Here is a 21,727-nt window from a genome sequence, read left to right as displayed (position 1 = left end):
CTAATAGACTGACTGAAAGGCAGGAAAGCAGACAGACAAAAAATAGTCTGGAGTTGTTCCCATGAGTGATTGTAACTGGCTGTAGTGTGTAGACCCTGAGGAATAGCAACCTGCATCCTCAACCAGGGCCAAGCAGCTGGCCTTTTATTCATTACATTTTTTATGTAATTTTTTGCTATTTTTGATTGTCTACAGTCCACACTCTCGGTATTTGTGTTTTAATGGTGCATACCATTTGTGATTAGCAGATGTTTCCAAGACCTGCAGTGCTGTAAAATCTTGACTTCATTAGGGAAAGTGCTGGTGTGTACTATATACATACTTACACACAAGCAGAGACACACATAATGCTTTAGAAGGTGATCTAAGGTGTAGACCAATAGCTAGCATTAAGAGAGTCCACTCCACACCATATATGTACCTATCTTGACTAGGGAAGTTCAACACTAACGACAATAAAAAAAGAGTACGTTTACCAACACTCATATCCAAAGAACTTTCAGAAACTTTCAAATGGTTCCTTTTTTATTTACACTAAATATACAAAAGTATGTGGACACCCCTTCAAATTAGTGGATTCTGCTATTTCAGCCATACCTGTTGCTGACAGGTGCAATCGCCATCGACAAACATTGGCAGTAAAATGGCCTTACTGAAGAGCTCAGTGACTTTCAACATGGCACCGTCATAGGATGCCACCTTTCCAAACAAGTCAGTTTGTCAAGTTTCTGCCCTGTTAGAACTGCCCCGGTCAACCTTAAGTGCTGTTATTGTGAAGTGGAAACGTCTAGGAGCAACAACGGCTCAGCTGTGAAGTGGTAGGCCACACAAGCTCACAGAATAGGACTGCAGAGTGCTGAAGCGCCTAGCGCGTAAAAATCATCTGTCTTCGGTTGTAACACTCACTACTAAGTTCCAAACTTCCAGTGGAAACGCGTTCTCTGGAGTGATGAATCACACTTCACCATCAGGCAGTCCGAAGGACGAATCTGGGTTTGGCGGATGCCAGGAGAACGCCACCTGCCCAAATGCATAGTGCCAACTATAAAGTTTGGTGGAGGAGGAATAATGGTCTGGGGCTGTTTTTCATGGTTCGGGCTACGCCCCTTAGTTCCAGTGAAGGGAAATCTCTAGAGCATACAATGACATTCTAGATGATTCTGTGCTTGCAACTTTGTGGCAACAGTTTAGGAAATGCCCTTTCCAGTTTCAGCATGACAATGCCCATGTGCACAAAGTGAGGTCCATACAGAAATGGTTTGTCGAGATCGGTGTGGAAGAACTTGACTGGCCTGCACAGAGCCCTGACCTCAACTCCATTGAACATCTTTGGGATGAATTGGAACGCCGACTGCGAGCTAGGCCTAATCGCCCGACATCACTAAGGCTCTTGTGGCTGAATGGAAGCAAGTTCCCGCAGCAATGTTCCACCATGTAGTGGAAAGCCTTGCCAGAAGAATGGAGGCTGTTATAGCAGCAAAGGGGGGACTAACCCCATATTAATGCCCATGATTTTGGAATGAGATGTTGGATGAGCAGGTATCCACATACTTTTGCTAATGTAGTATATGTACTGTATCTCTAAAGACGCTTCAGAGAGTCTGTAGTGTAGTGGCAGCAGTATAAAAGCTGTTGAGTTGGGTTGTTGCATGGACAGGTGCAGTCTGGGGCCTGAGTCTGGTTCTAGGCCCTGCAGGGCAGGTAAGCAGTGTCAGGCAGCGACCGACCGGCATCTCCTCTCCTCAGACTGTACAGATTTGACAGGAACAGGAAGAGATGCAGACGATAAAGCCCTTGCTGTGTTTGAAGCTGTTCAGCTCAGAGCGCACAAAGACACAGTCACACAGGGCTACAACCATCACCCCCCTGTGCCTCGCAGCAAAGGCATACCCCCTCTCCTCAGTCAGACCAGACCAGGCTAGAAGGAAACATCAAGGCGGCAAGGCAAAGCTTGCAGTGGTTTGGTTTGGACGGTCATTGGTTCCATCTTTGCCATTCTCTCTCTCTCTCTCTCCGTTTGTTTATAGTCTATGTCTCTGACAGGAGAGAGAGCTGATCAGAGGTCCTATTTGGGTTTTAGAGACAAGGTTTCACTGGAGGAAAGGAGTCAGTTCAGTCAGTTCAATGTCTCTGCTTTACAAGAGCCAGTTGATTAATTAGTTCCCTTTGGCTTATCGTTTTGAGTGACAGTTGCCGTGGGCAGGGTTATGGAGTTCAGGTATTGAGCATGAGCTCTCCTTGTCCGGAGCCCCACTCTCCGAACCCTGTCTCTCCGCTGGAGTGGGGCGGGTTGTCTAAGGAAAGGCCCTGCCTCTTCCCAAACACTTGCTCCTGCAGCTCGATGATGTCAATGCGAATGTCGGCCATCATGACCAGGAGGAAGTCAAAGGAGCCGGGAGGTCCCTGGGGAAAGATACGGAGGCTTTAATATCTCTGTTCACACATCAGTAAATTAGACTTCAACCTGTAAGGCATGTTGCATGCTTTAGGGTGGACTTATTGTATGCTTGTAATCTGATACTACATAGAATAGATGAACAAGATGACAATGATGATAATGCATTTAAAGATACTTCAAAGCCTAGCTGGCAAATATAGAAAGCAGACTCACTGGTAGACCTCTGGGACCAGGAGTTCCCCTGTCACCCTAAAGAGAAAAAAACATCCAGAAACATCCAGTTACATATTTCCAACATTCACACAGACTTCTATAAGAGCCCACATCAGCAGCTCAGAGCTCTCAGAGTGGGGTGAAAAGTGTTGCTGTTAGTGTTCCAGCTTTGAAAAATGTACAGGATAGTTTTAACACAAACAGGACACACACAAGCATGTACTAAACACCCACAGACACATGGATAGACTGTTATACTGACCTTCAGTCCATCTCTGCCTGGTGCGCCAGGAGGTCCCTGTTGGAAAAAGGAGAGACAGAAATATGGTTTTAAACGTTTTTAGCGGGAGCTACAGCTCCTCTCATGCAACATTTATTGTAATGATGTATCTCTGCAGCTATGGATGTGTTGAGGTCTGCTTGGACTAATAGGCCCAACAACATGTTATCGGGGAAGCAATAATAAGATTACCACAGCTCCTCTGCGACCCCTCTTGATGTGCTCCAGGTCGGGCTCGGGGCCCATAGGGCCCATGTCTCCCCGTGGCCCCTGGGGGCCGGTCAGGCCTCTCTCTCCAGGTTCTCCCTTCTCCCCCGGCACTCCTGAGTGGCCTGGGATCCAAGAATAAATGGATGTAAGAGGAACCAAGGAGATAACCTGCGGAATGTCAGCCAACAAACGGCTAACATAGGCAGTAAGTAAACAGAGAGATACAGAGAGAGAGAGAAAGATTGAGTTAGAAAGATTCAGAGAAAGAGCAAACAACTCTTACCTGGGACCCCACGTGATCCTGGAGAGCCAGGAGGACCAGGGAGGGCGGTGGTGTCAGGACCTTTCCCCAACCTCCCAGCAGACGGCTTATCACTGCTGTTAGCCAGGCCAGGAGACAACACCTACACACACACAGGTAGTATAGTACAACAACCTGTCTCACTGTAGTCTGCATTTGGTCAGACTTCCATTGTGAGACATCAAGTCTAGCGAGGCTAGTTTATCTCTGGTTAGTGTATCCCTGTGTTTGTATGGAACACCAGTGTAAGTAGGATGTGCAGTAGTTAGTGTTGTGATGTAGATGTACCTGGTTAGGTGACTGAGTGCTGCCCAGCCTCAGTTTGAGCTGCAGCAGGCTGTTCCTCATGTTGACAAAGTCCTGACAGGTGAGGGAGCAGGAGCCAGCACTCATCAGGGTGTCAGACTTCCCTGACGAGCTCACTGACAGAAAGACAGAGACAAAGAGACTCTCAGAGAGACAGGCTTGTCACAGAGTAAGTAACACAACAGAATAAGTAACACAAAAACAAAGTCTAGTAGTCTATGTTCACCCTCTCAAACACATATACAGTACTGTACCCTCAGGCTGATGACACACAGGAAGGTACTAGTGAGCTAAACCCAGAGGTAGTGTAGCTGTAGTTGCCAGCCTCATGTAGACAGTAGGAGTAAAGTATAGTAGTAAACTCAACACCCACGGTTGTGACTGGGTATACAGGACTGCTTGTCCGGTGCCAGGATGTAACCCCTGCGACAGCGACACAGGAAGCTGCCCACGGTGTTCTCGCAGTCGTGATCACAGACACTGCCGTCGGACTCCACACACTCATCGATGTCTGTGGTGTGGGAGACACAACACCAGCTGTTACTTCACACCTGATTAAGGCTGCATTTAGGCTGCTCTAATCAGAGAGAGGGAGAGAGAGCGGTTGCTCTGATGCAGGATGTTAAATTAAGATTTATACAAAAGAAAACAGTGCTGATTGGCTGATTGGCAGATAAACAGGCTGATTAAAAGCTGATTGGCAGATAAACAGGTAGTGGACTTACCTAAACAGTAGGTCTGGTGGTTGCGATGCCTCTCTCGATCAAAGCGGTATCCGGGGTAACAGGTGCAGACAACTCGTCCAAAGTTGTCAGTGCACTGCTGTTCACAGGGGGAGCCAGAACACACATCCACATCTGGAGCAGAGAGAGGAGAGGGATTGGTTCCTCAATAGGGATATGCACAGATAGGATCTTACATACAAAGCTAACAGCTCAATAATAACCCTGGATGGCCAATAATATTCCTCAAGGGTATTCCTGTGTAATGTTGCCCTCTATTGGTCATGGTGTGTCACTGTACAGTATTGACAATTTATGGAATGAGATGCTATTTTACTTTTGAAACAATTTGCAGTTCAGTAATGGGTTAATTTGGCGTTGTAATGTGCATTATGTCTGTGTACAGGTGCCCAGGTGTAATTACAGGCACTGAGTAAAGTATCTGACTTGGGGTGAGTAGAACTGCTGTATTTTTTTAACCTACTTTCAGGTATGCACTGGCCCATCACGAACCTGAAGCCCTCACAGCATTTCCTCCTGTGGATAAACACACAGACAGACAGTAGCATAAGCCAATAATTCATTTCCCAGCTGCTGTTTCCTTTTCTTCACATACTGAACAGCTCTACACAGCCACTAAATGGGAGTCGTTGTCCCAAAGGCGGGAAGGCAGACGGTCTGCTTATCAGTCTGCTAATTGTGGACAGATTTTGACAGGAGTAAACCCTCTCGCTTTGCCTCTTCCTCTCTGGTAACACCCAGCCTGTCAATTGTCTTTAGGACCAAAGCTCCTCACTGGCACCAGATCCCTTACCTCCCTCCCCACATCCCAGCAGCACTAGCCTAGATGGTCAAGAGACAGCTGAAGAAAGAGCATCATCCTCACACACAGCAAACCAAAACACCACATGTTACAGGCATTAGGGATGGACCTGTGGAATAGGAAACGATGGAAAGGGATATTGGAACACTCCTAGAATCACAGAACCCAAATAACACAGACCCTAGACGAGGAGGGGGGAACACACAACTCCTGCCCCGAAAACTGCACGCTCTTGATGGAGGGAATTTAGCATGGTACCTCACTGAAGGTCCCTCAAGACGACAACTTGCTTTTATTCTTCTCCAACCTCCATGCAACATAAACCTACATCACTCCTCTAAGACCCTCCCCCACTCTCTCTTCTGAATGATAAATAACTTACAGAACTATGGGCCTGGCCAGGGCCTGATTAAAGCCACATGACGGACTGGAGCTTTACTCTGGGGCTCATAGCTGTGTTGTGCTGTGTTGTGCTGTGTTGAGCTGGGGATGAAATGGGACAGTACTGGGGGGCTGTTAGGGGGCTCTGGCCAGGGGCCCGAAGGACATCTCTCTTCAGGCCTGCCACCTCCTGTACCTCCAGTCAGTGTGCCCAGAGAGGAGAGAGCCAGGCTGGGCTAATGGACAGCAGATGTGGGTCCTGTCTGTCTGTCTGTCTGTCTGTCTGGGTCTCTCTGAGTGTCCACTCATAACATCAACACACAACCTCTGCTCTCAATGTTCACTGTCCACTGCTCTACTCAAAACATCAACAGACAGCCTGTCAGTCACACAGAGACCTGACCCCACACTGCCCCTGATCTGATCTTGGACCTGCAAAAAAAAGGAAAGAAAGCCTTTTGTGAGCTAACTTTACTTTCCCCCCCTTCCTAGCTCTCTTTGCTGATAGCTACTTTATTGAGGAAAAATGTACTTACTATGACTGAGATATGTGGTTGTCCCACATAGCCATCTTAAGATGAATGTACTAACTTTAAGTCGCTCTGGATAAGGGCATCTGTTAAATGACAAAAATGTCAAATAAAATGCTAGATGTGTCTTTGATTGATGATACATGCTCTTCAGTGGTCTGTATAAACTGCTCAGGTTATTAGTTACACAGTGTGATGACCTGTCTGTTGATGTTTGGGAATGTAGGGGTCTCTGTTGATTAACACTGTTCTCGGATCTTAAAGGGAAAAGACCAAACCACTAAAGCTACATCACTGTCCTCCACAGTGAGGACATGCTCCCCCGCGTGCGTGTGTGTGTGTGTCTGGGGCCCAGAGCAGTCAGTAATTGGGTGCATGTTGTTAATGTCAGGAAACAAGGGCAGGGGTTATTAGTGAGAGTGATGTGTGACACTGACAGGACTGTTAAACACAGCCTTGAGGAGGAGAGCTCCCAGACCAGGCTCTTCCTTCAGTTCTCTGCTCTCTTCACAATACAGACAAACATCAAGGTCAGGGGACTAAGAAGGTTAGGAGAGTACACTCTTAAAAAAAGGTGCTATCTAGAACCTTACAGAGTTTTCGGCTGTCCCCATAGGAGAACCCTTTGAAGAACCCTTTTTGGTTCCTTTTTTCTAAGAGAATATCTTTCTCTACTCCCAGGTTATCAACACTGATGGTCGGATTCTATGGTATTTTTGCCCATTCGATTCTTCTGTGTTTCTACATTCTGCATCAACAAGTCTTTTGCAAGCATATTGTCTGATTAAGTTTCTTCAGAAGATGAGTGGAGTCCCTGTGTCACCCTGAGGGTATTCCTGCTGTTAGACACTGCTTCTCTTGACGCTCCACACTCTAACATAGTGCCTACAGACCCACTAGGTCTGTCTGACCATGCAAGTCACCCAGCTACGAGTCCGTCTTAGGAGAACCATGCCTGGGCTTCCCTGTCCAAGGGCCCACACAGGCTCTACACTACAATGCTGCTGCCAAAAACAGCACAGAGACGCTGGAGGAATAGCAAGACAGGATCCAGAGTACAGGCCAGAGCAGGATCACTTTACACTCCAGATTATGTACTTTAGCAAGGGTCTCCCTCCAGGGAGGAGAGCTCAATGTTATTGTTTTCCATCCAGACTGGCGTGATTTATTTGTGCGTTCGTGGCAGGAATGCGCTACAAAGACTGGATATTCATTATAGACTCCCCCAGGAATGCACTACAAAGACTGGATATTCATTATAGACCCCCCCACCAACCATCTGCAGCCTGGACAGACAGCACTGAGGTTACACAGAGACAGCAGAGCAGAGACCAATCTGGAATGATGCTTTCCATAAACCAGACTGAAGTCACTATGTATTAACAGTTCCACTCACTCAGTACAGGATTGCTCCCTGGACCTCAGATAGTGTTTCTGTTTCTAGATATGGGGGAGATAGCGAAGAGGGACAACAGTATCATTAGGTGTCTTGTGACGCAACGTTATGCCTCATATTTACTCTGTCAACTCCCAGACTCGTCAGAGAGAGAGGGACGATGACTTAAGAGGGTTGTTATGGCGATGGAGGAGGAAACGCAGTGAGGAGGAAATGAGGGAGATGTTGGCACGTCAAGGAGAGGAGGAGGATGGAGGGAGAGAGAGAAGGAGAGAAAGAAAGAGAGATGTAGCTTTTGTGTCAGTTGTGCTTGATGGTCCTTCATGTGGACCTCGGTGAGTCAGAAACACAGGATGTGGACCTCGGTGAGTCAGAAACACAGGACGTGGACCTCGGTGAGTCAGAAACACAGGACGTGGACCTCGTTGAGTCAGAAACACAGGATGTGGACCTCGGTGAGTCAGAAACACAGGACGTGGACCTCGGTGAGTCAGAAACACAGGACGTGGACCTCGGTGAGTCAGAAACACAGGATGTGGACCTCGGTGAGTCAGAAACACAGGATGTGGACCTCGGTGAGTCAGAAACACAGGACGTGGACCTCGGTGAGTCAGAAACACAGGACGTGGACCTCGGTGAGTCAGAAACACAGGACGTGGACCTCGGTGAGTCAGAAACACAGGACGTGGACCTCGGTGAGTCAGAAACACAGGACGTGGACCTCGGTGAGTCAGAAACACAGGATGTGGACCTCGGTGAGTCAGAAACACAGGACGTGGACCTCGGTGAGTCAGAAACACAGGATGTGGACCTCGGAGGAGGTCACGGACCCCTCGGCACTTCAGGACAGGAGAGACAGTGTCTGTGTGTGTTTCTGCTCTTACATATCTGTCATGTTGATGTCTTTGTGTGGGTGTGTGTGTGCTGTGTGCTTTGCAGTTTTTGAATTAATGTTATCCTGTTTATAAGTCTGCCTCTCTGTGTATGGATGATAGTCTCAAATCAAATCAAATTGTATTAGTCACACGTGCCGAATACAACAGGTGTAGTAGACCTTACAGTGAAATGCTTACTTACGAGCCCCTAACCAACAATGCAGTTAAAAAAATGAATACAAAAATATGAATAAGAATAAGAAATAAAAAGTAACAAGTAATTAAAGAGCAGCAGTAAAATAACAATAGCGAGACTATATACAGGGGGCCCGGTACCGTTACAGAGTCAATGTGCTGGGGCACCAGTTAGTCGAGGTAATTGAGGTAATATTTACATGTCGGTAGAGTTATTAAAGTGACTATGCATACATGATAACAACAAAGAGTATCAGCGTTGTAAAAGGGGGGGGCAATGAAAATAGTCTGGGTAGCCATTTGATTAGATGTTCAGGAGTCTTGGGGGTAGAAGCTGTTTAGAAGCCTCTTGGACCTAGACTTGGCGCACCGGTACCGCTTGCCGTGCGGTAGCAGAGAGAACAGTCTATGACTAGGGTAGCTGGAGTCTTTGACAATTTTTAGGCCTTCCTCTGACACCGCCTGGTATAGAGGTCCTGAATGGCAGGATGCTTGGCCCCAGTGATGTACTGTGTCGTTCGCACTACCCTCTGTAGTGCCTTGTGGTCAGAGGCCGAGCAGTTGCCATACCAGACAGTGATGCAACCAGTCAGGACGCTCTCGATGGTGCAGCTGTAGAACCTTTTGAGGATCTGAGGACCCATGCCAAATCTTTTCAGTCTCCTGAGGTGGAATAGGTTTTGTTGTGCCTTCTTCGTCTGTCTCTGTCTTTGTGTTTAAGTAAAAGCGTCAGTCCTGTGTGCATAATCGATTAGGGTGTTAGTTTTAAGAGGGTCTGTTGTTTTCTCTGTGTTTCCTCATACAGCAGGGTGTTAGGCTGTTATGTAAAGGTGTGTGTGGGTATGTAAGGGTGTTAGTGTATAAGCGTCTTGTTCTTGTGCCGTGTGAGTATACACGTGAAGGTGTTAGTGTGCTGAGATGTGAGCGTGTCCTCTCTCTGTTTATTTATTCTGTCAGCACACTTCCAGCCTGCGGTCTCTCTGGGGACACATCAGAGTGGGGAAGGCTGTTAGTCAGACAGTGGACGCTTTCACTGAGAGCACAGGAGGTCTGCACCACTTCCACAAGCACAGCCACGCTACAGTTCCCAAACAGCACCAACACTCCTCCGTCACCTCTAGCCCACCGCCTACCGCTTCTGTCTTCACAGGTCCTCACTCCATCACCAATGCCTGTTCTAAAATTCTAACAACCTATCTCTATTCCCACGGCTGACCTGGTGAAACATCAACCATAATGGCTGGAACCGTGCTAGGAAGGACAATGTGAAAATAATATATCAGAGCCAGCCCAGCACAGTATGGTTCGGGTCTGCACGGTAGTGTGAAAAGGGTATAACACCACTCAAAGCCATAGCCAGTTAATGTTGGGCCAGAGAGTGACACAAATCCTCCCCTCTCTCGCCCCCTATTCCTCTCTGTCACTCTCCCTCTCTCCCTCTCTTTTATGACCCCTCTCATTACAGGCCCTAAAGCTCCCAGGTCTATTCCCAGTGCCAGTGCCTACCCTCGGTTCCCCCAAGGCAATATGAAGGGCCGCTGGCCTATGTGACCCTGGGGTCAACCCAGGGCCGTGTGTCACCCCAGGAATGTGCCATCTCTGACCCTTCTGAGCTTCACAACCTCTCAACGACAGACATGTGACCTGGCCTTGGAGCCTTACCTGACGACAGAGAGAGAGATTGGAAGGAAAGACGGGGGATGGGGGGGAGAGAGAGAGAGAGCGAGAGAGAGAGAGAGAGAGAGAGAGAGAGCAAGAGAAAGAATGGACCCTATGAGGACAATAAAGGGCCTAAGAGAGAGATGAGGTCCAGATTACAGGTAATGTAGTGAGAGCAGCCAGTAACTGAGAAAGGAGTCTAAAGCCAATAATGATGGATCTGTCTTAATGATGTGTCTGTGAGTGCTCTACTGCCAGGAAAGGAAACCAGGCTACAGACTGGTCTTTTTTAAGGATTCTACACTGAGATCACACCAAAGTCCTTAACCAGGGCTGAAGGTAATGGACTGATAAGACACGAAAGTCTTCCAGAACCTTCCAGGACTCCGAGGGAGACGGCCTGGAGGTGGGAGGGTTGAAATGGCCCCACTGCATGGAGAGATTATGTTTGTTGTGTCCGACTGTGACTCCTCATCTTTACCACTGCAAAGTTCCTTAATTTCATCTCTCCCTTTTCATTCCTTCACCCCCCCCCTTTTCCAATTCTGTGATATAAAAACATTTACTGTCTATACAGTACACAGCTGCTTCTCTGTGCTGTACTTCAAACAACATGCTGACGATGCCATTACAGACTTTAATCACCTAGTGGGTGATTTGTATTGCTGACATATTAGTGTTGACATCATAGCCGTGCTGAAATGTGCTTACCCCTGCTCTGTGGAACAGTAATGAATAACAGGCATTGTGTTTGTACAGAGCGCTGTTCAGGTGAATGTTAATTAGAAAAAGATGTACAATGATTACTTGATATTTACTGGGGTCCAACAATAATACCGATCTACGCAAATGATTAGACTTATTAGACTTTACCATTAAAGACAGGAAGTGAACCTCAGGCCTTGTAAAAAAGCGTTTTGTGAGAAACAGAGAAATGGATAATATTTCCCCTGTAATGAAACAGTATTACGGCAGTACTCAGAACAGTATTGCATTGCTAAGAGAGACACTTATGTCAACTACAAGTGTGAGACAAATTAAACAGTTTCATTTTCCCACAGCTTGATTGCCATTCAAAACACACCGAGGAAGAATGCCAAATATAAAAAGTATACTAGTTAGAATAGGACACCCCATGGAGTTCCTAGATGTAATGTAAACAATGTGTGATAGATCCCAGTTTCACTATGTGTTTAGGGTGAATGAGCTGTCCTGATGTACTCTTGTCAAGAGAAGACATGTCTCTGTGAACCTTTTATAACCTAAGCTTGTACCATTGGGTGGAAGTGGTGAGATATTTCACTCCTCATTTCGTGGCTAACGTGCTGGTTGCTGTGGTGTAGTGAGTCTGATGAGGCCTTGGCTGAAGATAGTAACCCTGTCAGAACCTTAGTGGAGCACAGTGTGGGGTTCAGACCTGACTGGACACACACACACACACACACACACACACACACACACACACACACACACACACACACACACACACACACACACACACACACACACACACACACACACACACACACACACACACACACACACACACACTTTGAGGACATTGCAGGCCTGCTTCCTCCCACCTGCTTTAATGATAAAACCAGAGTACAAAAGAGAGACAGGACTGTGAGAGCTTGGTTCAGTATGTTCTGATCCCCCTCCCCTCTCCTTTCTCGCTCCTGTGCTGCCTCCCTCTTTATTCTTCCACGGTGAGCTCAGGGGCCGTGGGATAGGATGGTTTCCAGACCTTACAGCAGGAAGCCACATGTACTACAACGGTGTTGAGAGAGAGAGAGAGAGAGAGAGAGAGATGGTACTGTTCTGGTGTTGAATCCCTCATTACACTTCAACAGCTTTAGCTCCAACACTACTGGCTTTGACTCTACCGGGGTTCCACCACATCAACTAGACTACGGGGCACCAATTGCAGCAGAATACAGAGGTTCATAAAAGCCAGAGCTCTGTCCTATAGACCTTCCCTCCCTCCTGTGATTTCCCCTTCCTGGTCCTTTTTATAGACCTTGACGTGGTTTTTCAGGCAAGCCCCCTGCCGAGGTGAACACACGGCATTGCCAGAATCCAGGTTTATTTCATTTGGATAAAAACAAATCTTAACGTTTTCCCCACCTTCTCCCCTCCCTCACTCTCTTCCTTCTCTCCTCCTGTTCCCCCTGCCATGCGTGTCACAGACTTGTTTACAGCCGGCCCCACCGCGGCCTGTCGACGTGTAGGGACTGTAGGGGGGAGCAGAGCGGTGAGGGATTGAGTACGGAGCCCACAGAGTGAACACTACAGAGGTGAGAGCCAAGTCCAATGCAGTAAATCCACAAGGAAACAAATAAAGAGAGAGAGATGAGAGGGAGCTTAACACTCAGGAGGTAGTAGCTACGTAGTACATACGCTCTGGGCCTGCATGCGCTCCAGGCATCGCCTGCACTATCAGCTGTCAGAGCCTAGGACACATGCATACAGGCACACTCGACTGACACACACATTATCACTCACTATGTACTCATTAACACCAGCGAGGACACACATATTGCACTCAGAGAAAGAGGAAAGGAGAGGAGACGAGGGGAATGCAGCCAGTGTGAGTAGCCTGAGTGTTGTTCACCCTGGCCTGGAGGTCCCAGCCAGATTCTGCAGCTCCCTGCACAGTGTTATCTCAGGGTTTAATGGCTGAAACTCTACACATCTCTCTGAGGGACAATGACACCCGAGACCCTCTCCCTGGCATCATTATCAGTCCCCATCGCCCCCCATCCCTGAGGAGGGAGTCCTGTGTGAGGAGGCCTGGGCCCGTAACACATACACTAGCCCTGGGTTTCTCAACCTTCGTTCCCTGAGATGCTTGTGACCAGTCCCTTAGATGGTTGGCTGACATCAGAATTAAAAGTCAAGTTCTAAGGGGTTATCCAAGGTACTACTACTCCTTGGTACAGCCCCTGGTACAAAAACAGGTTGGGAAACTCTGGGCTACACTGGGGCCTGAGGCCTGTCAAGGTTTCAGCCTTCCAAATGAAGGCAGAGTCACAGGTAAAAGAGAAAAGCTGTGTCTGTGGACGGGCAGATTGTGACCAGGCATGGAGCGGAGTCTGTCTTACTAATGAACACAGACCACTTGAAAGCCAAGCAGTTGACACACAGGGAAAAGGGGATGCTCAGACTTGGCATTTCTGATGGAACCCTGGTCACAGAGGCATATGAATGGGTGCAGAGTCAACCCTGTATAATGAGTTAAGACAGCTGGGTTTAACTGGGGTTTTCAGAGGAAATCTAGTGGTCGGGCAGGAATGAACTGAATATTATGTCAATTTTTGTGATTTCTTTGAGAGGTTTGATGAGTGTGTTGCAGGCAGGCCCAGTGAGTGACTGAGTTCACAACAGTTCACTTCAGAGTATCCCCACTCAGGCCCAGACATGACAAGATGGATGGGACATTTAGAAAAAAATGTCATGTTTATAAGTGAGTCAAGAGAGAAATGATCATATCATGGACCCCAGCAAGAACATTTCACTGATGCCAATGCAGCCCAAAGCCGTTTTGACTGTAAGCAAACTAGACAAACATTAACAGTAACCACGTTATCATCCACAGGTTTTATCCGAGTAAAGTCAAACCGTATAGAAAAAAAATCACAGGAAGTGAAAACCGGGATTTCGGTACAATTTTATAAATGCCGACAGATAATTTGTTCGTTCGACATGTTGGGATCTGTTTGTGTCTGTAAAATGTATTATGCGCCAAATGGCGGTGGAAACGCCTTGTGCAAATACTGATATAATAATCATCATATCGAAGTAAACTTGGAGTCACGTGATGATATGGTGTGTGGTCCTCCCACTAAGACTTGGAAAACCATGCAGTTTAATAGCCTACAGATAAAATAAGTTATGATGAACTTCACAGGTTGATGAAAGTGCACTGTGATGAGCTTGATGCTCCTTTCCAATAAATATTGAGGGTCCAATAAATATTGAGGGTCAGGAGAGAGAGAGAGAGAGAGAGAGAGAGAGAGAGAGAGAGAGAGAGAGAGAGAGAGAGAGAGAGAGAGAGAGAGAGAGAGAACCACCGTAGACGGGAGGAAAAATGCGTCTCAGTGGCTGTGTGGGTTTGCTGCCCGACACCATAACAACCCAGTGTAATTGGGCTAACCCCAACCACAGGGGTGGAGACATGGGAAAGCCTGCAGACTGCCAGGACTCACTGAGCTATATGGTTGACTCACTCTGCTTGCACGGTTAGGCAGACCAGACAGAATCATCTTCATGCATGGCTATCATCTAAAGGATATTTCACAGCCTGGGGCAGTCCTTACCATACTTCCCTGGGAGACATGGCAGGAAAAACTAGAAAACTAGCTAAAACTCCACCATCTCGTCTGGAGTCAAGAATCAAATGAGACAACTTCTATTGCTGTGCTATAACCTTGACAGAACACAGATCATATGCTTCTGACTTAAACCAGACCTGCAGACTGGGGGTTTCTCGTGTGTGTGTGTGTGTGTGTGTGTGTGTGTGTGTGTGTGTGTGTGTGTGTGTGTGTGTGTGTGTGTGTGTGTGTGTGTGATATTGACACAGAGGATAATGGTAGAGTGGTGCGATTCTAAGGACATTCCGTATGGTGGATGGTTGTGAAGATGATGGATGGGACGTTTTTCGGAACGAACCACCCTTTTTCGTCCCTTCACTATATCGGCATCGAACACATCACCCTCCCTAGGAGAGGGGGTGACATTGACAATTTATTGTTAAAACGAGGGGCCGTCTGGATCTTTGATTTAAAGGCCCTAGCTCCCTTCAGTCTCAACATAGAGTTTGATCTGAAGCCATTCCTGTGATTGTGTTTTTGTTATCCATTGTAAATAAAGTATTTGTAGGCCTATATGATGTAGCCTAATTGTATCTATGATCGTATGTAATCCATTCATGGTTTTTTATATGTTCTATTGATATTTGTAAATCGACCAATGAAATCATGCCACACCCAGCCGTGATTACAGACACCTGTGTGTGTCCTTTGAAACTATATCAATTAGTGACCCGCAGTGTTTGTCATTAAACCCTGATAAGACAGCTTGGCTGTCGAAACGTTGCTATTAAATTATTGCATCTGAGCTCCTAGAGCAGCGTTCCCCAAACGTGGTCCTCGGGTCCCCAAGGGGTGCACGTTTTGGTTTTTGCTATAACACTACACAGCTGATTCAAATTAGCAAAGCTGAATGATTAGTTGATTATTTGAATCAGCTGTGTAGTCCTGAGCCAAAAACCAAAATGTGCATCCATGGGGGTCCAGAGGACCGAGTTTGGGAAAGCCTGTCCTGAAGTGTGCAGCTCTCCTTTTCTTTTTAAAGGATGGGACACTTACCTGAGACAGGTGCCATCCGTGCCCCTTGCTGTAATACAGGGGTACTCCACTGTCACTACCTTGTTTTCCGGACACTCCTCCCTTTACAAAGCCACGAGAAAGGAGACAAGAGAGATAAGTGTAATGGGAACAATGTTGTTACTATAGTAATAGGAGTGGTATTAAAGAGAAAGTCACTCAATTAAATGGGAAGTTATTTCATAGTGGAAATTCCCTTTCAAAGCAGCCAGAATTCCCAAGCATTATGGCTACTGTAGTACATCATGCTACAATACCTAATCACAATTCTATGGCAGCAACTATTGTATGTGAAGCAGTAAGAATATTTCAAAATGGAAGTAATAAAGAAAATTGATTGTGCCATGCAGTGGCCAGCACATGATTGCAGTCTTTGTAAGAAAAACGTTTGTTTAATAACCCTGCAAAGAGGTGCATTTATCATCATGCTTTGCATGATTTAAAGCAGGTGTGCAGTGCTAATGCAAAAACAAAAATGTGCACCCCCTCTGGGTCGCCAGGACTAGGATTAAGAAACACAATAACTCGTTTGAAAATACAGATGTCTATAATTTTCTTGGAAAAAGAAACTGAAATAATAATATCATGAAATTGTTTACAACTGGAATGCTGAACTAAGAGGTAATAGCACGGAATTCAATTATCATTTCTGAGCAAAATTAGATGCTTCAAAGTTCTTCTGGTCTATACTTTGCCCACTTCATTCAAACTATTGTATGTAGGCTATGAACTCCCTCTCCCTGGTCCAGACCTCTCTATGCGCACATGAATAACCTATGTCACGTTATGGGCAGAATTTACAGTTGGTATGCAACTGAGTGATTCCGACAACTACTCCTCTGTATTTGCGTGATCTCATTCACTATTCCAATCACATCACAACCGCCTTTTACTTGCGGACGCACGGATCATTGGGTAGGTGGGCTTGATTGGAGCAACGTGGTGGTCTTTCTTTGACTGATTGTCGAAAAGTAGTGTTTTTATTGTCTCTCACACATCACACATAAATATTAAATTCAGCTACTTTTCAGTGTAAATCGCACATCCATCACCATGTCCAACCGGATAGCAAGTTACCGGACAGTTTTATTCATTCCCTACCAATCCTTAATTTGAATGTGCATGCACTTTTGTTAAACTTTGATCAAGTGTATATTTTATTTATTTTTCTGATAGGAAATAACAGACTGATATCTACAACGTTCCCTCACAAATGCGCGGACTACCAACTTACCCTGAAGTGAGCACTGCAAATCTTGTTTTTATTAAAGAACTGGCACCACAATCCCAAATAAAAACAACGCAGATGGCACCAAATGGTAAGAGTGTTGCAGCGCAAAGCTGGCCCATGTCCCTGGCGAGGTCCGTGACAGCCTTGTTTATATTTTCTTGATGCCTCGAGAACAAAGACGCTGCACTTCTGCAAAACAGCTATATGTTTTAATTTATCAATGTCGCACATGTACTGATTTAAAGCTAACATAAATTATAATTATACTCAGAGGTCAAACACGTGAGACGCTGCACATTAATTCCTGCACTCAAAACTTCCTCGCTGTACTGTAGTGCGTCAGAGTCCTGTCGCAACTGTTGCGCTCTGAATCAGACCCCCCTAGAGCGATTCTGGACGGGTTTATAGACATGCGCCGTGATGAGCGCGATTCCTCTCACTAATCCCCACCGGAATAACATTCCTGTATTCCTGTTTTTAAGAAACTGACTTTGACGAAAAGGAAACATTTAAGACACAGCAGAAAATACCTCTGTTGTCCTCTTGACAGCGAACTCTCAACCAGAATAATTTCTCTAATTCCACATGCGTCTTTCTCTCATCCTCTCCTCCCTACACATTAGTGTATTCATTTAATTTGATTTAGGAAATACATATGTGGGGGAAGAGGTCAATTTTCAATGTAAAGAGCAGAACCAATTTAGAGGAAATCGTTTGACTGATTATTTCCTATTCTCCTCTCACCCTCTCTTTCATCAAGGACAAGCTGTAGCATAACACATTTACTGATTGCTGAAATGAACTTTTCCGTTTAAATTCACCCCATAAATTGTTAATATAGGCCCACTCTTTAATCAATGTCCAGAAGATTATTGTTTTGACTTTCTACTAATGTTCATGTGCATGTCAAATGCACTATTGGCATACTGAAGTAATATGAAGTCCAATAAAGTCTTAAAAACATATTTTTTGATCATAATTGTGAAAAATACAAGCCTGTATTTGTAAAATATTTTTGTAATTCTAAATCAAAGCTGAAATAACGAGATAACTCTTCAGTTGCTCAGTCCCTAAAGCTGCCACTGTTTTACTAATTAGATTTTATTGCTTTAAATTCTATCTTCCTAAAACCAAGAAGCTGTTGTCACTGAAGGAACCTTGTAGGGGACATCTTTAATATGTTTACACAACACAAGCTACTTTATTATTTTCAGATTCAGTGAGCAGAATATGATATAATCACACATTTAAATGACTAGTAGACAAATTTGATTGCTCATTAAGTAAATCATCAACTGTTGATATTCCCTTGACAAATAATTTAGGAGATGCAATGCAATATTACCGTATTTGTCTGCATGAGGGAAAATTAAACATTTTGTGCTTCTTAATTTTTTTCTGCTGCAGTGCTAGGATTGTTCTGGAATCTGGACAGTTTGCAAGGAGAGTGACTTGCACAGTTGAGCTCTATCTCTAAAGAGGGTAAGGGTTATGGTTACCACACTGACAGGGCAAAGCAGACCACCAGTCACCCCAGTGGTCAGCCTAAAGTGCCAATGGTCAGTCAGTGTCAGTGGCGATTGTTATGTAATGCTGTGTTCAGTTGACTTCTGTCCAGCCTCTCTGTATCTTTTCCTCTAGTGGATTTGTTGGCCACCAGTCAATTGCAACAGATGGTTTTATTCAACACAAACGAATCTGTCCTTCAGACTCCACTCCCACTTGCCTAACGCACTGAATGAAACTGTTTCCCTAGTCTCCTTTTGTTACGTTCCCACTAGAATCAAATAAATGTATAAAATATATAAAAGCATTATTAAAGAACCGCAGAGAAAGTGATGGTAGAAACTCCAGTTTCTAGTTCATTATAATGACCACAGAGCCCATGCTTACTCATGTTCCCACGGAAACGAGCTCCTCTCTTGGTTTACTTTGGTTTTGGGTTTTATTTGGTGTTTGCCTATCTGCATATATTGAAACCAGTATAAATGTGTTTTCCATTGCAGGCTGGGGCCACATACTGCACACAGCAGTGTTTTTAGTTACTGTCATATTTTCTAGTCCTGAAATGTACTGTTGTCACACACTGACCATAGAGAGCCCTTGTTTCTCTATGGTGTAGTAGGTCAGGGTGTGACTAGGGGGTAGTCTAGTTTAATATTTCTATGTTGTGTTCTAGTTTATATTTTCTATGTTGGTGTTTTGTATGATTCCCAATTAGAGGTAATCGTTGTCTCTAATTGGGGATCATATTTAAGTAGCTATTTTTCCCACCTGTGTTTGTGGGATATTGTTTTGTGTTTGTGCCTGTGCACCACGTAGTCACGTTTAGTTGTTTGTTTACTTGATTTATTTGTTTTTGCTTGAAGTTTCACTTTGGAATAAAGATGTGGAACTCTACACACGCTGCACCTTGGTCCCGTTCTTACGACAACCGTGACAGAATATCCCACCAAACCAGGACCAAGCAGCGTGTTCACCAGGTGAAGGAGTTTTGGACATGGGAAGAAGTGATGGGTGGATGCGAGACCCTTCCTTGGTGGCAGACGGAAGGTAATGATGGAGGAAGGTGACGACGCCGGGATTCACGGCCACAGAAAGCCCAAGGACAACCCCAATAATTTTTTGGGGGGGGCACAAGGGGTGGCCGGTCGAGCCGAGGAGAGTGCCAGAGCCCGAATGGCAAACTCTGGAGGAGCGTGTCGTCAGACCACAGCCACAGAAACACCAATAATTTTTGGGGGGAGGCACATGGAGCTGGAGGCTGAGCAGAAGGAAGAGCCAGGGACCACATGGGGAGAGATGAGAGAGATGTTGTGCAAGTGTGTTCTGCTCAACATCCGACCAGAGGATCTGGTCACCAATCCGGTGCAACCTGTGCCGGACCCACGCATCAGGCCTCCAGTGCGCCTCCCCAGTCTGGTACGTCTTGTGCCAGCTCCTCGCACTCGCCCTGAAGTGCATGTCACCAGTCCGGTGCAACCTGTGCCGGCCCCACGCATCAGGCTTCCAGTGCGGCTCCCCAGTCCGGTACGTCCTGTGCCTGCTCCTCGCACTCCCAGCTAGACCCTCTGTTTCTTTAGTAATGGTTCTCTGACTGTTGTAAGGAATGTATGTCTTCCCTGGTCCTCTAGTCCATAGTTCCACATCACCAGAAAAAGAACACTGACAAACACCCTCTCTGGATCAAGTGGGGAAATACATCATATTATTGAGATGGGCATGGAAAAAAAGGAAACCTCTTTCCACATTCACTTTAGACAGCTATTTCACTCATATATTTGATGTATACTTGTTTCTGCCATTTATACACAGCTGTAGCAACAGCTCCATCCAGAATTGTCATGGGATGAAATACAGAAGTTGAGATGTGTGAAGCAAGCAGGGCCTGGGCTGGAGGCTGGCCCCCTCCTTTGTCTTGTATTGATTGCAGTAACACATAGCAGTCTGTTTATCTATTTGTGTTGTGTCTGTGTCACCTTAGAAACCTTGGAAGATAGTTTTCTCATGCCTCCATTACAGCAGTAAACGCCTGACAGATCCGACACAATATCAGAGGTGATTTATCACATCTGGATGTTAAAAATAAATCAATCATGGAAACATGCTTTTCTCACATATTAAGAGTTCCTTATGTAAACTAATGGCCGATTAGTTGTAGGCGTTGGCAAAAAAAATAATAATAACTGGTCAAACTTCGGACAAACGTTTTTCTTTTGTTTTCAGAGAAATGTGTATTTTATAAGACTGTCTGTCTGCACTGTACAGAAGCAGTAAGAATGTCCCAACCTCTCAAACTGAGCTGACTCTGATTTTTACATTGTCCTTTATTGGGCCTCATTGTTACATTTATGCATGACCTGAGGTTGAGGGACCATACGTTCTTTATTTCACATGCGTCCTTTACAGCAGGGTTTTCCAAACTCAGTCGTAAGGGACCCCTTCGGTGCACATTTACTTTTTTTGTCATAGCACTACACAGCTGATTCAAATAACCAACTCATCCTCAAGCTTTGATTATTTGAATCAGCTGTGTAATACTAGGGCAAAAACCAAAACGTGCACCATGGGGTGGCCCCAGACTGAGTTTGGGAAACCCTGCTTTACAGCACTGGGAAAAGGCAAGGACTTGTAAAAGAACAGAGGCATCAACTCCAGTTGTTTAATGAAATTCTAACTGCAAAAACTCTGATTCCTAATCGTGTTGATTTTCTGTTTCTAATAATGTCCAGAGGGTTGATCCTGCTGCCAGTGGAACTGATTTCTTTAGTACAATTTACCGATTTACAGACTTTTCCTCCCTCGTCGTGCTGTTTTTCAGCCCCATGACTCCCAGCTGTGTCTCCAGGCCTTTGCTCCTAACAGTGATTTATTGACACGTCTCCTCTGCACGTGTATGGAGTTTGATAGGAGTCCTAAGCTCATTTCCATGCAGCCAAAAACCTGTTCATGTGATGAAATGCATGTTGTTCTTGGCGTACTAGAAGAGGGATGACACTAAGTCACTCTGCTGTTGGTCCCTGTTACGGTTTTGGGTACACTGTGATCTGGATGTGGTTATCATCCAGAAATATCCAGGCTATAATAAAAGAGAGAGGGTCTAATGGTTCACTTAGATTACCCACACCATACCACCACTTTGGTACGACTGGGGCTACACCAGCTCTCTCCCTCTGTGTGTTTGTGTGTGTGTGTGTGTGTGTTTGTGTGTGCGCGCCATGTACCTCCATGTTCCTCTGATTTATTAGATGTTGGAGGCTTTCAACTTTTGAGGAGGCTGGAGAGGACAGTTCCCCTGCTCCCACAGGTGCAGCCAGCAG

At 45.6% G+C, this 21,727-nt stretch overlaps 1 protein-coding gene across 1 annotated transcript; it reads right to left on the bottom strand.

Annotated features, from left to right (window-relative positions):
- Window positions 1–1,159: 1,159 nt before the first annotated feature.
- On the bottom strand, window positions 1,160–17,262 carry LOC106562354 (collagen and calcium-binding EGF domain-containing protein 1). The gene is made up of 11 exons (XM_014127181.2): window positions 16,911–17,262; window positions 15,659–15,739; window positions 4,915–4,967; window positions 4,434–4,565; window positions 4,082–4,219; window positions 3,691–3,824; window positions 3,385–3,505; window positions 3,084–3,223; window positions 2,874–2,909; window positions 2,612–2,647; window positions 1,160–2,403 (listed from the first exon to the last, which is right to left on the bottom strand). Exons 1-11 carry the CDS (start codon window positions 17,024–17,026, stop codon window positions 2,215–2,217), a joined length of 1,176 nt encoding a protein of 391 aa, XP_013982656.1. The 5' UTR covers window positions 17,027–17,262; the 3' UTR covers window positions 1,160–2,214.
- Window positions 17,263–21,727: the final 4,465 nt, after the last annotated feature.

This window comes from Salmo salar, chromosome ssa11, assembly GCF_905237065.1.
Source record: "Salmo salar chromosome ssa11, Ssal_v3.1, whole genome shotgun sequence".
Lineage (NCBI taxonomy): Eukaryota > Metazoa > Chordata > Actinopteri > Salmoniformes > Salmonidae > Salmo > Salmo salar.
The sequence above is the reverse complement of the archived record's forward strand: the minus strand, read 5'-3'. Positions and strand labels throughout refer to the sequence as shown.

Excerpts from the sequence above, each read along its gene's own strand:
- LOC106562354 (XM_014127181.2), bottom strand. The coding sequence starts at position 17,026 with ATGGGCCAGCTTTGCGCTGCAACACTCTTACCATTTGGTGCCATCTGC. Across the intron at positions 4,968-15,658 it reads ACGGATGGCACCTGTCTCAG|GAGGAAATGCTGTGAGGGCT; the intron begins GTAAGTGTCCCA and ends GTTTATCCACAG. Across the intron at positions 3,825-4,081 it reads CTGTATACCCAGTCACAACC|TGAGCTCGTCAGGGAAGTCT; the intron begins GTGGGTGTTGAG and ends TCTTTCTGTCAG.